This window comes from Lutra lutra, chromosome 4 (genome assembly GCF_902655055.1).
Source record: "Lutra lutra chromosome 4, mLutLut1.2, whole genome shotgun sequence".
NCBI lineage: Eukaryota > Metazoa > Chordata > Mammalia > Carnivora > Mustelidae > Lutra > Lutra lutra.
The window spans coordinates 173,081,128-173,098,921 of NC_062281.1; the positions used below are offsets into that span (position 1 = coordinate 173,081,128).

The 17,794-nt window shown below is 44.1% G+C and overlaps 1 protein-coding gene across 1 annotated transcript in view; it reads left to right on the forward strand.

Annotated features, from left to right (window-relative positions):
- YARS1 (tyrosyl-tRNA synthetase 1) overlaps positions 1 to 17,794 on the forward strand; it is a 37,920-nt gene that overhangs the window by 11,617 nt on the left and 8,509 nt on the right. Inside the window, 6 exon segments of the mRNA XM_047727809.1 lie at positions 791 to 920; positions 4,623 to 4,680; positions 4,683 to 4,702; positions 10,858 to 10,950; positions 12,973 to 13,108; positions 13,607 to 13,692. Of these exon segments, the coding sequence (XP_047583765.1) occupies positions 791 to 920; positions 4,623 to 4,680; positions 4,683 to 4,702; positions 10,858 to 10,950; positions 12,973 to 13,108; positions 13,607 to 13,692 (523 nt within the window).

A 17,794-nucleotide genomic window follows, 5' to 3' on the forward strand; every position in this document is an offset into this window, starting at 1 on the left:
AATCCCAGAACCCTGGGATCATGACCTGAGCTGAAGGCAGAGGCCTTAACCCACTGAGCCACCCAGGCGTCCCCGAATTCTGCTTATTTAATAGGCATTCTAGAAGAAGATAATGGAGGGGAATGGCAAACAAGCAGTATTTCAAGTGGTAAGGGAAGAAGATTAACTGAAGCTATCTATAAAAAGGAAAGACATAGGGGCGCCTGGATGGCTCAGTTGGTTGAGCATCTGCCTTGGGCTCAGGTTATGATCCTGGGGTCCTAAGATCGAGCCCCAAATTCAGCTCTCTGCTCAACAGGGAACCTGCTTCTCCCTTTCCCCCCTCATCCACACTTGTGCGCTCTCTCAAATCAATAAATAAACTCTTAAAAAAAAATAGGGGCATCTGGGTAGCTCAGTTGTTAAGTGTCTGCCTTCGGCTGAGGTCATGATCCCAGGGTTCCAGGCCCCGGATCGAGCCCCACATCAGGCTCTGTGCTCGGCGGGAAGCCTCCTTCTCCCTCTCCCACTCCCCCCTGCTTGTGTTCCCTCTCTCGCTGTGCACAGCGTGTGTGTGTGTGTGTGTGTCTCTCTCTCTCTCTGTCAAATAAATAAATAATAAAATCTTTTAAAAAATAAAAATAAAGTGGTATTTTGTATAAGAGTAAGGAACAGTCCAATTCTAGAAGCTTCCAGGCAGCAGAGTTCTCTTGGAATGTCTTAAGATTGGGAGAGTGAAATAATGTGCTTCAGGATAAAAGTGAAGCCTTGGCCCAGTCTCACAGGTGTCCCCACTTCCTTTCCTCTTCAGAGAGTACACACTGGATGTGTACAGACTCTCGTCCGTGGTCACACAGCACGATGCCAAGAAAGCTGGGGCTGAGGTGGTAAAGCAGGTGGAGCACCCTTTGCTGAGTGGTCTGCTGTACCCCGGATTACAGGTACTCGGGAGGGATGTTGTTGCCCGGGGACCTTTTCCGCCCCCTTTCTGACTACTGGTCACCGAGCCCCGGTGAAACCCAGGTCCTTCGTTCCCTTGCTGTGCTGCAGGCCTGCCTTCCTGTCTCCCTCCCCTCCCCTTTCTTGCAAGCCTTGGACTTCTTCAGCTGTAGGTCCTCCCCTAGCTGTCTGCCCTTGAAAACACTGCTCTTCTCACACATCTTTTTTTAATTTATAAATCAGTTTATTTGCAGGTTTTACATTTTCTTTTTCTTTCTTTTTTTTTCCTTTTTTTAAGTGAGCTCTGTTCCCAGTGTGGGGTTTGAACTCACAACCCTGAGATTAAGAGCTGCACCCTCCACTTACTGAGCTAGCCAGGTGCCCCCAGATTTTATATATTTTCTTGTAAAGTGCATTTCAGTTAACAAATCTGTTTACACAAGGAGACATGGGAGTTCCCACCAGTTACTTACAGATCATACTGACAGACCACACCCTAAGTCTTCTGTGCAAAGGCACTGCGTGTGACTCTTGGCTGAAAATGATCAGATGACTTTTTACATCTACGTAGTAAATGGGGTTTGTTTTTCATGTCTGCAGAATATACTATACATGCGGAAGCCAGTCCTCCCAAAGAATGCTTTGCAGTGTCACATACCCTTTTTATGTTGATCATGATCTCTTAAGTGAAGAAAATTTCAGAGTAATGTGCAAAAATGAATTTTAGGTGGGGCATCTGGGTGGCTCAGATGGTTAAGCAGCTAACTCTTTTTTTTTTTTTTTTTTTTTTATTTCATTTATGGGGCACCTGGGTGGCTCAGTGGGTTAAAGCCTCTGCCTTCGGCTCAGGTCATGATTCCAGGGTTCTTGGATCGAGCCCTGCATCGGGCTCTCTGCTTGGCAGGGAGCCTGCTCCCCCCTCTCTCTGCCTGCCTCCTCTGCCTACTTGTGATCTCTGTCTGTCGAATAAATTAATAAAATCTTAAAAAAAAAAAAAGATTTCATTTATTTATTTGAGAGAAAGAGCATGAGATGGGGGAGGGTCAGAGGGAGAAGCAGACTCCCCACCAAGCAGGGAGCCCAATGTGGGACTCAATCCTGGGAGTCACCCAACCAACTGAGCCACCCAGGTGCCCAAAGCAGCTAACTCTTTGATTTCCATTCAGGTCATGGTCTCAGGGTTGTGAGATCAAGCACTTCATCAGGCTCCACACTCAGTGGGGAATCTGCTTGAGAGTCTCTCTCTCTCTCCCTGCCTCTCCGAGACTCTGCCCCTCCCCCCACCATGCAGACCTGTGACTGCTATCTCCTTCTAAAATAAATCTTTGTTTTATTTTATTTATTTTTTAAGATTGATTTTATTGGACAGAGAGTGAGAGAGCACAAGCAGGGGGAGCCTAAGGCAGAGGGAGAGGGAAAAGCAGGCTCCCCCACAGCAGGGAACCCAACAGAGGGCTTGATTCCCAAGCCTAGGATCCTAGGACCCTAGGATCATGACCTGAGCCGAAGGCAGACACTTAACTGACTGAGCCACCCAAGTACCCCGTAAAATAAATAAATCTTTAAAAAATGAAACAAAATAAATTTTAGGCAAGATCGTATTTTCCATTAAACAAAGCGCATCATGTTTCTTGTGTGTGTATTTGTGTGAGCAAGGAGAAAGAAAAATTCAAACTTGAGTTGTTAATACTGTTAATACACCCATCTTTGTATATTTCTATAATGTTTGATACAAGAGGGGCGCCTGGGTGACTCGGTTGAGTGACTCTTGATTTTGGCTCAAGTCATGATCTCAGGGTCATGGGATTGAGCCCCACATCAGGCTCCACACTCAGCAGGCAGTCTGCTTGTCCCTCTCCCTTTGCTCCTCCTCCTCCTGTTTGTGTGCACTCTTCCTCTCAAATAAGTAAATAAATAAAATCTTTCAAAAAATGTTTGGTATAAGAATACCAAGTCTTCCCTCATCACCTCCAAAAGAGCCTTCTATAGGTTAAGCCTGGAGAGACATTCTAGATCTACACTGTCCCCTATGGTAGCCTCTCTTCTAGTCATGGTCATATGTGGCTATTAAAAATAATTAAAATTGAAGTTTGTAGATTTCAGTCACATTGGCTGTGTTTCAAGGGCTAACAGGCCACATGTAGCTAGTGGCTAACCTGTTGGGTAGCACACAATAGAACATATTCATCATTCCCAAATATCCTAGGGACAGTGCTATTCTAGATTATTCTTGCTTGCTCAACTGTCTCTTCCTCTCCTTCCACTTCCTTCCATTCAATTAGACATGAAACCTTACCAGTTCTACTTTTAAATTCTCTTAAATGGGGGTGCCTGGGTGGCTCAGTGGGTTAAAGCCTCTGCCTTCGGGTCAAGTCATGATCCCAGGGTCCTGGGGTCAATCCCCGCATCGGGCTCTCTGCTCAGCGGGGAGCCTGCTTCCTCCTCTCTTTGCCTGCCTCTCTGTCTACTTGTGATCTCTGTCTGTCAAATAAATAAAATCTTTTAAAAAATAAAATAAATAATAAATTCTCTTAAATGTGTTCTTGTTCTACATCCCCACTGACCTGGTTCAGCATCGTTTCTTACCTGGACTAAGATGGAAGCCTCTTCGCTGTTTTCTTTGTCTCCGGTCCAGAGGGCTCCACTCTGTGCCCTGCCCTCTTACTGGTGTGATGTTTCTACAGTGTGGGCCGGGGTGATGCTAGACACCCTAGTATGATGGTCAGGATCCTTCATCTCTGATGCCATCACTAACCACTTCCTACATCCGTTGAAGTTTGTGCTTTTGCATACTGAATCACTCATAATTTCCCTATACATTTCACACCTCTCTGCCTTCTGACATCTGTTTCCTCTGCATGGTGAAAAACATCTCTATATTCTTCAGAACCGAGGTCAGACACAGTGTGATTCCAGGAAGCCTTCACTGCCACCTGCCTGACCAGCTAGCGATAAGCATTTCTGTCTTTGTTTTAGTACTATCCCTTAAATGAACATCTTGGGTAGCCCTTCGCACACTGCACTGAAATTCTCTGTTTACATGTCTCTCTTTTCAGCTGGGTAATTGGCTTCTTATAGGCCAAGTCTGGGTCCGGTTCAACTCTGCTTCCTCAGGGCTGGCACTAGGCCTGGCAGGTAGCAAGTGACAAAATCAGTTTAGTCTTGCCTTTTGCTTCTGAGTTCTCATAGCACTTTCTTCTTATCCCTTTTTTTTTTTTTCTTTAAGATTTTATTTATTTGACTCCCCTCTGAGCAGAGATCCCAAGGCCGGGCTTGATCCCAAGACCCTGGAATCATGACCTGAGCCAAAGGCCGATGCTTAACTGACAGAGCCACCCAGGCACCCCTCTTATGCCATTATTTGACATTTGTCACAGGCTGTCTTACTCAGTGGGTACCTTTGACCCGACTATAGTGTGTCTTCTGCTTCTTCCCTCCCTTCCCCACTGGACTGTGCACTCCCCGAAGGCGGAGGCTCTTCTTTTCTCCCCCATGACATCCCCATGGAGCGCCACTCACCGCAGGCACTAGGAAAATGTCCATGCAGCTCTTGAGGACAAGAGGGAGGCTGGATGCTGCTTTATTTGCATCCCAGCCCTACTTTCTGAAAAAATCTGGTGATTTTCAAAAGTTTCTGATTTCTCAGATCCATATAGAAGAAATACAGTAGGAGTTTATGCTCACGTGTTGTTTCTTTCCCACAGGCCTTGGATGAAGAGTATTTGAAAGTAGATGCCCAGTTTGGAGGTGTTGATCAGAGAAAGATTTCACCTTTGCGGAGAAGGTCGGTGTTCTCTTCCCTGTCTTTTTTTCTTTTGTGCCTCAGGTATGCAATTAAGGTTTACTGAATATGCCAGTCCCACCACTCGTAACTCTGTTGTGTGGCGGGTGTTGTTCTCCCTGTTTTGCAGATGAGAAAACGGAGTGTAGAGCAAGTTGTCCATTATCACACAGTTAGTGACTGAGCGGAAATTGGCACTCAGACCTGTTCAACCCAAAAGCCCGTGCTCTTGCTGCCACCTGGAAGCTGCCCACAGACCTGTTGGATTTGCTTCTTTCCTAATAACATGGTTTCTAGGGAAAGGGACCATCAGTCAGCTACTGGCTTTTCCCAGAGCGTTCAGTCCGTACTGCTCTGGATCTTACATAAACCAGTCATCTCTGAGATGAGGCTTAACGGGGTTTAAAGGAGGAAATCAGAGCAAACCCTTAGTAGTTCTTTTTGGGGGAAAGAACTTGAGTAGGTTGGGAAGGGCTATTGAGAAATGGTTGTTATTTTTGAAAGCTTCTCAAAACCTCATCTTGGCAAGAGTGTGGAGAAAACATTGTTAGTGGGGATGTAAATTTCCAGGAGGGTAGTTTGCCCTAATAATGACACAAGTTGGTGCTAAGGAAATAATTTTAAAAGTGCAACTTCAGTTATATATGAAAGTATTTATCACATTATCAATTCAAAGGTAAAATCTAGACATAGTGACACCTCACTGGTTCAGTTGGTAGAGCATGCGACTCTTGATCTCAGGGTTGTGAGTTCAAGCCCCACATTGGGTGTAGAGATTACTTAAAAATAAAATCTCTAAAAAATGTATATATAGGGATGACTGGGTGGCTTAGTTGGTTAAGTGGCTGCCTTTGGCTCAGGTCATGATCCCAGCATCCTGGCATCAAGTCCCACATCGGGCTCCTTGCTTGGCGGGGAGCCTGCTTCTCCCTCTGCCTCTGCCTGCCACTCCGTCTGCCTGTGCTCTCTCGCTCTCTCTCCTTCTCTCCCTCTGACAAATAAATAAATAAAATATTTAAAAATACATATAGATAGATAGATAGATAGATAGATAGGGGCACCTGGGTGGCTCAGTGGGTTAAGCTCTGGTCATGATCTCAGGGTCCTGGGATCGAGCCTCGAGTTGGGCTCTCTGCTCAGTGGGGAGGCTGCTTCCCCCCGCCCACCCCACACCTGCCTCTCTACATACTTGTGATCTCTCTGTCTCTGTCAAATAAATAAATAAAATCTTAAAAAAAAAAGTCTAGAGGGGCGCCTGGGTGGCTCAGTGGGTTAAGCCTCTGCCTTCGGCTCGGGTCATGGTCTCAGGGTCCTGGGATCGAGCCCCGCATCGGGTTCTCTGCTCGGTGGGGAGCCTGCTTTCCCCTTTCTCCCTGCCTGCCTCTCTGCCTACTTGTGATCTCTGTCTGTCAAATAAAAAAAATAAAATCTTGGGGCGCCTGGGTGGCTCAGTGGGTTAAGCCGCTGCCTTCGGCTCAGGTCATGATCTCGGGGTCCTGGGATCGAGTCCCACATCGGGCTCTCTGCTCGGCAGGAAGCCTGCTTCCCTCTCTCTCTCTCTCTGCCTTCCTCTCCGTCTACTTGTGATCTCTCTCTGTCAAATGAATAAATAAAAAAATCTTTAAAAAAAAAAAAAATCTTAAAAAAAAAATCTAGAAATAAACTCATACTCAGTGGCAAGGGATTGTTATATGTTATGATAACTCCTCACAATGGAAGATTATATAGTATTTTTAAATGGTTTTTGGATGTATTTTTTATTAAGTTTTTAATCTTATTTCCAGTATAGTAACATACAGTGTTAAATTAGTTTCAGGTATGCAATCTGCTCGTTCACCAGTTCTGTACCTTACTCAGTGCTCATCACAGCAAGTGTGCTCCTTAATCCCTATCCCCATTTCTCCTCCCCCCACCCCCCTTCCCTCTGGTGACCATCAGTTTGTTCTCTGTAGTTGAGTCCTGTTTCTTGGTTTGTCTCTCTTTGCCTTTTTGTCCCCTTTGCTGGTTTGTTTTGTTTCTTGAATTCCACATGTGAATGAAATCATATGGTGTTTATCTTTCTTTGACTGGCTTATGGTTTTCAGGTATATTTAATGAACGAGGAATGCTTACAATGTAAATTTTTTGATTATATACTTCATATTATTCTATTTTATCTCCTCTGTTAACTTTTTAGTTGAATCTACTTTTATTATTCTAGCAGAGATATGACCCATGGCTTGTTTTTGTGTGACTCACAAGCTCTAAGAACAGTATAATTTTTTTTTTAATAAAGATTTTATTTATTTATTCATGGGATAGAGAGAGGCAGACGTAGAGGGAGAAGCAGGCTCCCGTGGAGCAGGGTGCCTCATGCGGGACTCAATCCCAGGACCATGGATCATGACCTGAGCTGAAGGCAGATGCTTAACCCACTGAGCCACCCAGGTGCCCCCCGCCCCACCTTTTTAAATAAAGATTTTATTTCTTGGGACACCTGCGTGTCATGATCCCAGGGTCCTGGGATGTCAGACCCCTTGCTCAGTGGGGAACCTGCTTCTCCTCTGCTTGTGCCCTCTCCCTCTTTCTCTCTGACAAATAAGTAAATAAATGAAATCTTTGAAAAAAAAAAAAAAGATTTTATTTCTTTATTTTAGAGAATGATCACACTGGTGGCGGGGAGTTGCAGACGGGGAGTGAGCAGGACAAGCAGACTTGGCTTGGTGCGGAGTGTGTAGCCCGACACAGAGCTTGATCCCACGACCCTGAGATCATGACCTGAGCAAAAACCAAAAGTCAGCCACTCAACCAGCTGAGCCACCCAGGCACCCCTGGTTTTTACATTTTTTAAGAGCTCTACAAAACATGAAGAAGAATATGCAATAGAGACCCTATGTGGGCAAAGTCTCTAAGTCTAAAAATATGTACCATTTGGTCCTTTACAGGAAAGTTTTGCTCACCTATGCCCTAGAGATTACAGCATGTGTCTTTGTAACGTATAACACTTTAAATTCGATATTTTTACCACTTCTCAATGATGTAAAAACCTACAATTTTATCCATTTAACTCCTTCTGCCCTTTGTGCTATTGTCATACAGTTCACTTCTACATGTATTTTAAATCCCAAAGACTTTATTATAATTCCTTTTTAAGCACTCCATTTTTTTTTTAAGATTTTATTTATTTATTTGACAGAGATCACAAGTAAGCAGAGAAGCAGGCAGGGGGGCGGGGAAGAAGGCTCCCCACTGAGTAGAGGGCCTGATACGGGTCTTGATCCCAGGACCCTGAGAGCATGACCTGAGCCAAAGGCAGAGGCTTAACCCACTGAGCCACCCAGATGCCCCTTAAGCACTCAATTTTCCTATACACTTAGCCCTACTTACTCTTCCTGGTACTCTTGATCCTTCCAGGGCTTCTGTGCGTCTGGGCTTCCATCTGGGATCATTTTCCTTCGACCTGAAGAGCCTCCCCCCATCCAATTTGGCATTGGTAGTGCACGTTGTTAGTAATAAGTTCTTTCAGCTTTCTTCTGAATGAAAACATCTTTCTTTTGTTTTCACTGGATATCAAATTCTAGGTTGGCAATTATTTTTCTTTTTAACACTTTAAATTTAGAGTCATCCCATTGCCTCTTGCTTCCCTAGTTTCCATTGAGAAGTCACCTGTAAGTATTATTGTTTCTCCTTTAGAGATAATACAGCTTTTCTCTGGCTGCTTTTAGAGTTTTCTCTGTCTCTGATTTTCAGCAATTTGACTATGATGTTCCTGGGTATAGTTTTCTTGGTATTTATCCTACTTGGATTTTGCTGAGCTTCCTGAGTCTGTTTTCTTCAATTTGGAGAAATTGTCCCCTATTATTTCCTTAAATATTGCTTCTATCCTATTCTCTCTCTCCTGTGCTAGGACCCTAATTCCCTAATTATACGTATGGTCGACTTCTTGACCATGTCCCACACTTCTCTTATATTCTGTTCTGTTGTTCCCCCCCGCCTTTTTTTTTTTTTTTTTGTCCCTTCTGTACTTAGTTGGGTTATTCTCTGCTGACTTTTCTTCAAGTTCATCAAACCTATCTTCTGTTAAGTCCATCCAATATCGTATCATGCCATTTTAGAACTTCTAGTTCGTTCTTTTTTATAGATTCCAGTTCTCTCTTGAAATCCTGTCTTTTATCCATTTTGTCCATCTTTCTCTCTGCTTCCTTTAACATACCAATCATAGTCATTTTGACATCCTGATCTGTTTATCCCAATATCTGGATTATTCCAGGGTCTGCTTTTATTGACTGTTTTCTCTTAACTATCAGACATTTTTTTTTCTTTTTGCCATTTCTAATACTTTTTTATTGTATCAGAGACATCATAGATGTGTTGTAGAGACTCTGCATTATGTTTATAGGGTGCTGTGCTTTTTGTAGGCTGTTAAATTACGCCTTATCACCTTGATCCTGTCAGCACTGGTTCTAGGCTCGGTCAGAACAGGTCTGTTTCAGTTTTGCCCTTCCTCCTACGATGTGGTCCTTATTCCTGGGATGTGACCTTTCTGGAGTCTCAAACTCAAATCTCAGAGTGTTGACAAAGACCTCATTGCTCTGAGTGGACCTGAACTTCATACTGTCTCCCCAGCACTGTCCAGTGTCTAAAATCTCTCTGCGGGTCTCCAGCCTCCCAGCCCCTGTTCCCTGCTGGGCTTCCTGGTGTCTTTCTGTATGCACACACAGCTATGAGTCAGCTCATAAATCACTGGGGGAATTTTGACTTAGATATGGGTCGGAGAGCTCGCTTTACTCTAAAACCCTTACCAAATCCCAGCATCCTGGCAGTACTGAACCCCAGACTCTCTCTCCTCTGCTTCATCAGACAGCTCTTCTCTTTTTCTCAGCACCTGGTTTGGAAAAAATGCCCTCAAGGAGAAAGCCAGGGTGAGTGTGGGGTCACCTTTGCTTTCCCTTCTGTCAAGCTTTGTAGCCCTACTGCTATTGTTGTTGAATGCCTACGAATGGTTATTCTATATATTTCCAGCTTTTAGAGTTGTTTATGGTGACAGGGCAAATCCAATGTAATGTAAAAATCACAATGTAATACTAATAGAAAAGCAGTTGAGAAAACAGACACCTTTTTTCTTTTCTTTTCTTTTCTTTTTTTTTTTTTTTGAGAAAAAGAAAACTTGTTTATGTTATACACACCATCAAAAGGTTGTGTGTTCAACACAATGGAGTATTACTCAGCCTCCCAAAAAATGAAATGTCATCATCTGCAATGACATGGATGGAACTAGAGTGTATTATGCGAAGTGAAATATGTTGGTCTGGGGCGCCTGGGTGGTTCAGTCGGTTAAGTGTCTGCCTTCAGCTCAGGTCATGATCCCAGGGTTCTGTGATCAAGTCCTGCATCGGGCTCCCCACTTAGTGGGGAGCCTGCTTCTCCCTCTCCCTCTGCTTCCCACTCTCCCTGCTGTGTTCTTTTACTCTGTCAAATAAATAAAGTCTTTAAAAAAGAAAAGAAGTCAGTCAGTCAGGGTAAGAAAAATACCATATGATCTCACTCACATGGAATTTAAGAAACAAAACAAATGAGGGGAAAAGAGAGAGAGGCAAAGCGAGAAACAGACTCTTTAACTGTAGAGAACAAACTGATGGTTACCACAGGGGAGGTGCGTGGGGGACGGGAGAAACAGAGGATGGAGCTTAAGGTGTGTGCTTGTTGTGATGAGCAACAGGAGACAAATGGAAGTGTAGAATCACTAAATTCTATACCCGAAACTAATATTACGGTGTATGTTAACTAAGTTTAAGTAAAACCCTTAATTTTTTTTAATTTTTAAAAGATTTATTTATTTATTTATTTATTTGACAGAGATCACAAGTAGGCAGAGAGAGGGGGGAAGCAGGCTCCCTGCTGAGCAGAGAGCCCAATTCGAGGCTCGATCCCAGGACCCTGAGATCATGACCTGAGCCAAAGGGAGAGACTTAACCCACTGAGCCACCCAGGCACCCCAAGTAAAAACTTTAAAAAAAGAGAGGAAGAAAGAAAGGTTGTATGTTCAGTAAAAAAAAAAAAATAGAGATTGGAAAAGCTATATCAAACTATCACGTTGCTGGACAAGTTAGATGAGACTGGGGCACTGAGGAGGAATTTATACTAACAGCAGCTTTGTGTGTTTCTTTCTAACCCCCCAGTACCTCCCTGCACTCGGCTACTCAAAACGGGTCCATCTGATGAATCCCATGGTTCCAGGATTAACCGGCAGTAAAATGAGCTCCTCAGAAGAGGTACGTTTGCCAACTCTGACTTGAGTTTAGAAATCCTCAGCAAGAGATAAAAGGATTGAAGACTCAAAAGATTTCCCCTCGCTAACCAGAATTCTTGTAGATCTGAGTTCCAGGGAATCTGAAGCCATCCAGGTAATTTCAGTGGTTCTTGAATATTGAAGGACCCAGAAACAGTCCTGATGAGATCCCATCATAACCTTAACACTTTCCCTGCAGCTGGTAAAACGCACAGGCAAAAGTAGTTTCTTCGTTCATAGAACTGTGCTCAACGTCAGCCTTATTCATGATGAGGTTAGTGAGGCTAGGGTGGCATTTCACCGTAGAGCATCTGGATTCTCGGGCTGATGTTTGATGTAACTACTGTGATAAATACAGTATCTTCTAACAGTTAGAAGTCCTGCTTCAGAAGAATACACTTTTGTTTTGATCACTGAGGATACAGACTGGAGGACGTAGTGGAAACCCAAAGATGGGAAAGGTTGCGTTCTGGGTTCCCAAACACAGCTGAGCTTCAGAACCACCTAGGGAATTTAAAAACAACAACAACAAATGTTGCTTTGGCTGTTCTTAGAGATTCTGTGATGAAGTGGTTCTGGGGAACATTAGGAATCTGTATTTTCTTTCAAATTCCACCAGGTGATTCTGACTGAAGTCACATTTGGGTGTTCTTCTAGTTCTTTAAATCTGACTTTTCAATCTTTGATCGGAGATCAGTAAATACACACGTGGAACCTGTTGTTATTTTTTCAAGGAATATATAAAATATTTGTTTTTCTCTGTGTTAAAGTCTTCCATGTATCCGTTATTTCTCTGACAAAATATCGTATCACTCACCCTGTTTAGTGACTTTCACCATATCTGGGCCCTAGAAGTCAGTGTTAGCAGCAGTTCCTGAATACGATTGCATCAGAATCACTTAGAGAGCTTTTTAAAGATCCAATACCTGGCCCAACCTCAAGAGATTTTGAAGATTTTTTTTTTTTTTTAATTTATTTGACAGAGAGAGAGAGATCACAAGTAGGCAGAGAGGCAGGCAGAGAGAGGGGGGGAGAGATTTTGATTCATCTTCTAGTAACTTCCTTTTTTCACCCCAGATGACTCATACGCAGGCATACACAGACCAGAATTTGGTAACCACTGAACCCAAAGAACCATGCGCTTACTCACTCCAAAATAAGAAACAGTTTCTACTACCTAAAAAGAGAAGATGGCTCTATTTACTAGATAGTACCTGGGTTGGGGGTTTGCCATGCAGCAAGCCGCTCACATACTGTTTTGGGCAATGACCAGGAATACGCCCCTTTCGTAAAATAGTTTTGGGCCTGGCAGTTTTGGGTAGGTTAAGGAAATAATCCTAGAGAAGGCAGAAACAAAAACAGTAAAAACCTCTGCAGAGATGTTCATTGTACTATTGTATATAATTTGTCAAAATTAGAACATAATCTAACAGTTCAGAAATCATCTTGTCACTAATAACTGGGAATGTGATACAGCATAAAAATTAGAAGCAAAGGGGCACCCGGGTGGCTCAGTCGTCAAGCGTCTGCCTTTGGCTCAGGTCGTGATCCTGGGGTCCGGGGATCGAGCCCTGCATCAGGCTCTCTGCTCTGTGGGCAGCCTGCTTCTCCCTCTCCCACTCCCCCTGCTTGTGTTCCCTCTCTCTCTGTCAAATAAATAAATAAAATCTTAAAAAAAAAATATTTGGACACAAGGACTAGGTAGCCCCTCAGAAATACTTACAATATGGTCTCAAGTAAAAAAGCAAAGGGTAGACATTTGTTCTCCAACTGTGAGTTTGTAACGATTCTGCATGTTACAGGCCTGGGAAGAACACAGGAAAACTGAAATCGTGATTTTTGTCAGGTGGCAATATTGTGAGTGGTTCTTGACTCTGATTAATACTGCTTTTATTAAAGTTGTTAATGTTTAAACCTCTGTTAAAAAAAAAAAAAAAAAACACAGATTAGTTGAGCATATCTCATTCCCCACCATAAGCGGTCCCTTCTCCTTTTTGGCTTCTAGGAGTCCAAGATTGATCTTCTTGACCGGAAGGAGGATGTGAAGAAAAAACTAAAGAAGGCCTTCTGTGAGCCAGGGAATGTGGAGAACAATGGGGTTCTGTCCTTCATCAAGCATGTCCTCTTTCCCCTCAAGTCCGGTAAGACACTCGCTGATTGCTTCTCGGAGGCCAGGCGGAGGGAGCAGAGCTAGTACTGTGCTCATCCATGGGGTTGGTTAAGAGTCTTCCTTCGGGCTTCCCTCTGACTTCTCATATACCAGGGTACACTTGCACTTGGGATGTGATTTCATTGCCCATGAGATTGTCACCAGGTTGGGTTCTAAGCAGAGTGTCAAGGTGGGCGGGGGTTGTAGAAATGAGGGTGGGCACAGGCATGCCGAATTAGAGCAAGACGAAAGAAATGTAAGGCACAATCCTTCCCCTTGAGCATGGGTGCCAGCTGGGTTGCCAGCTCATCTGATTTAAGAACAATAAGATATATAAATATATATATATCATATAATAAAGTTGAAATGTGTAACAGAATAAAAATTGAAAATGTATAACAGAAACTACAAGTATCCGTACCATTTGAGCTAGGACTGCTGACTTTGCCATTATCGATGAGTTTGTTGGCATGGATCCTTTGTCTTACAGAGTTTGTGATCCTTCGAGATGAGAAGTGGGGTGGGAACAAAACCTATACTTCTTACTTGGACCTGGAAAAGGACTTCGCTGACGAGGTAATCCCAGAGGAGGAGAAATCCCCCCCAAGTTCCTTCTGCCAGACCTCTCCTTGGCCTAGCCAGCTTTCTAGCACCTGCCCCAAGTCTCCGCTTGATGCTCTCCAGGGCTCTGTATCACGGGCAGTGGCTTAATGAGGATTCGGGTGATTCACAGGTTAGGCGAGCAAATGGCCCAAAGCTAAAATATTGGTGTCCTAATCACTCTGCAAAGGATTTAACCTGGAATGAGGGACCAAACCCAGCAAGGTGAAGCATTTCAGGGACAGGTACAAAGTCAGAGTTCAGAAAAGAAACACCTAGGAAAGGACAGCATAGAGGATCCTGCTGACCTTAAGAGACAGCTTAAGAAAAGAATTCCTGGGTACCCATGAGTTTGGCACCACGGTGAAGGCTGGCATTACAGAGGATTAAATCCTCACAAAGCTCGTGGTCCAGAAGGAAAGGCGGACGTGTAAATAAACATCATTGCCATGTGGCTGTGCGATGATGGTGTATACGTGGTCCAGAGAGAAGATGGGAGGAAGTGATTACCGGGCTATGGGGCAAAGCTTTGCAGAGGAGATGACATCCAAAAAGAGGGAATAAATTGTGCGCGACACAGGACGATGAAATAGCACGGTACAGAATCGCAAGTGGTTTGGTCTGACAAACTGGCAGAGTATTGTGGGCGAGCCAGGCAGGGCCAGGTCCTAAAGGGAAGATGTGATAGTGGTGCATATGGGGAAGGAAATGAGGGCTTTTGATTGGCTCTGACTTTGGGTTGAATCAGCAGTGTGATTGGGCTGTCAGAAATGTGAACGGGGTCTTGCTGTAAGATATGGAAAATGTGTAGTGTGGAACCAGGGAGTCCATTCAGTTCTCCACTGGTGTGAGTACATTTGGGGCTTTGCATCCAGGCCTGGACTTCGATTTTATGAGGTTTGTTAGACAGTCTGGGCTGTGCTGGGGAGACGAAGGGGGCTGTGTTAGGGAACAGACCGAAACCTTTGTCGCAGAGGCACAGTTGAAAGAACTGGGGATGTGTGGCTGGGAATCAGGCCTGCGTTCGGTCCTCCTCAGATTCATGGCAGACTCTCTCGCGGGGGACGGGTTGGATTTCTTCCTGTGGCCCCAGAGGGCTAAGCCAGGCCTGCGGGTGGGGCACGTTCAGGTTCAACATCAGGGAGAGCCGTGCAGCAACCTTTGTTGGATGGCAGTGGGCCAGGCTGCCTCACCTGACCTTGCGTCCCCATCACTGAGGTGTTCAGGCAGAGGCCAGAAGCCCCCTGCAGGGCAACACGGTGTGAGGGTTTGAACATCAAATAGAGGAAAAGTCTCCATGACCTCGGAGCTCTGCGGCCCTTAAGGCCCATTTTTTGGATGTTTCACAGCCATTGCTCTGAAGGCCTCTGTGTGCAGTCTGAGGCAGCCACAAAACCCACACGTCACTCCTCAGCCCCATGAACAGTCATCTGTGGAAATAACGAGAAGGATAGAAGAAGTGGGTCTGAAGAAAAGCCTAGAATAGCACTAGCCCATAGAACTTTCTATGAGGGCCGACACATTCGGGGTGTGCTCTCTCACGTGGCTGCCGCTGGTCATGTGTGGTCAGCCTTTCTGTGAGCCCCGTGCAACTGAGAAACGGAATCGTACTTTACACTCACATAGCCCCACGCGGCTAGCGGCTGTCGTACTGGACAGAGCAGATCTAAAGCTTTTCTGATGTTAAAAACTAAACATTCCGAAAGAAATGAGAGTATCAGAAGCAAAAATGGAGGCACTGTATTACAGGTATCGACAGCTAAGAGATAACTCCTCAGAATATCTAGCGGAGCCTCTCAGGCCGGATTTGGGATATAAAAGTACTAGTTACAGGACACAAGAAGAAGAATCAAATGGCTGTGCCCCGCCCCGTACAAGCATCACTCACCATATTCACCCACATTATGGGACTGAATCCTCATTCTGACACTCTGAGATCTAGGTATTCTCTTCAGTTCTTAAGTAAAGTATCCCAAACTTAGAGGGGTTAAGGGCCTGGTTCAGAGTCACACAGCCAGCTGGGACTCTAGCCCCAGTCTGTCTAATGCCTTCGCTCTCTCTTCTCGCTCGCCCAGCTCCCTGCCAGGCTATCTCCTCGGATTGCCTCTGTGGGTGTTTCTCCGCCTGTAAATAGCCCCTGGTTCATGCCACCACTCGAAACATGAATGGGGGGACTAGAAGAATTTGATTAATAAAAACGTTCATCCTCAAAAAAAAAAAAAAGTTCAGCCTCTAAAATCCCTCAAGTTATTGCAGCTCAGGTCATGATCTCGGGGTCATGAGATGCAGCCCCACACTGGGCTCCACGCTGGGCAAGTAGCCTGCTTCAAGTTCTCTCTCTCCCTCTCCCTCTGACCCCCAGCCCTGTGTGCACTCTCTCTCAAATAAATAAATAAATACATCTTTCATTGATTTCTGCTCTTGATCTTTATTATTTCTCTTCTGCTGAGTTTAGGCTTTATTTGCTGTTCTTTCTCCAGCTCCTTTAGGGTTAGGTTGTGTACTTGAGATCTTTCTTGTTTCTAGAGAAAGGTTTATATGGCTATATACTTTCCTCTCAGGACTGCTTTTGCTGTGTCCCAAAGACTGAACAGTTGTGTTTTCATTTTCATTTGTTTCCATGAATTTTTAAAATTCTTCTTTAATTTCCTGGTTGACCCATTCTTTCTTTAGTAGGATGCCCTTTAACCTCCATGTATTTGTGTTCTTTCCAGCTTTCCCCTTGTGATTGAGTTCTAGCTTCGGAGCATTGTGGTCTGAAAATATGCAGGGAATGATCCCAATCTTTTGGTACCAACTGAGACTTGATTTCTGACCCAGGATGTGATCTATTCTGGAGAATATTCCATGTGCACTAGAGAAGAAGGTGTATTCTGTTGCTTTGGGATGGAATGTTCTGAATATATCTGTGATGTCCATCTGGTCCAGTGTGTCATTTAAAGCCCTTATTTCCTTGTTGATCTTTTGCTTAGATGATCTGTCCATTTCAGTGAGGGGGTGTTAATGGTTTTTACTAACACTAAGGTGTTTACTATTATTGTATTGTTGTTGATCTGTTTCTTTGATTTTGTTATTAACTGGTTAATATAATTGTCTACTCCCATGTTAGGGGCATATATATTTAAAATTGATAGATCTTGTTGGACAGTCCCTTTAAGTATGACATAGTGTCCTTCCTTCTCTCTTATTATAGTCTTTGGCTTAAAATCATATTTATCTGTTACAAGGATTGCCACCCCAGCTTTCTTTTGATGTCTATTAGCATGGTAAATTGTTTTCCACCCCCTCACTTTAAATCTGGAGGTGTCTTTGGATCTAAAATGAGTTTCTTTTTTTTTTTTTTTTTTTTTAGATTTTATTTATTTATCACAAGTAGGCAGAGAGGCAGGCAGGAAGGAGTAGGGGGAAGCAGGCTGCCACTGAGCAGAGAGCCCGATGCAGGGCTCAATCCCACGACCCCAAGATCATGACCTGAGTGGAAAACAGAGGTCTAACCCACTGAGCCACCCAGGCACTCCTAAAATGAGTTTCTTGTGGACAGTGTATCAATGGGTCTTAGTTTTTTATCCATTCTGATACCTTTTGTCTTTTGATTGGAGCATTTAGCCCATTTACATTCAGGGTAACTATTGAAAGGTGTGAATTTACTGCCGTTATTTTGCCTGTAAGGTGACTGTTACTGTATATTGTCTCTGTTCCTTTCTGGTCTGTGTTACTTTTAGGCTCTCTCTTTGCTTAGAGGACCCCTTTCAATATTTCCTGTAGGGCTGCTTTGGTGTTTGCAAATTCTTTCAGTTTTTGTTTGTCCTGGAAGCTTTTTTTTTTTTTTTAAAGATTTTATTTATTTGTCAGAGAGAGAGGGAGAGAGAGCAAGCACAGGCAGACAGAATGGCAGGCAGAGGCAGAGGGAGAAGCAGGCTCCCGCTGAGCAAGGAGCCTGATGCGGGACTCGATCCCAGGACGCTGGAATCATGACCTGAGCCGAAGGCAGCTGCCCAACCAACTGAGCCACCCAGGCGTCCCATGTCCTGGAAGCTTTTTATCTCTCCTTCTATTTTCAGTGACAGGCTAGCTGGAT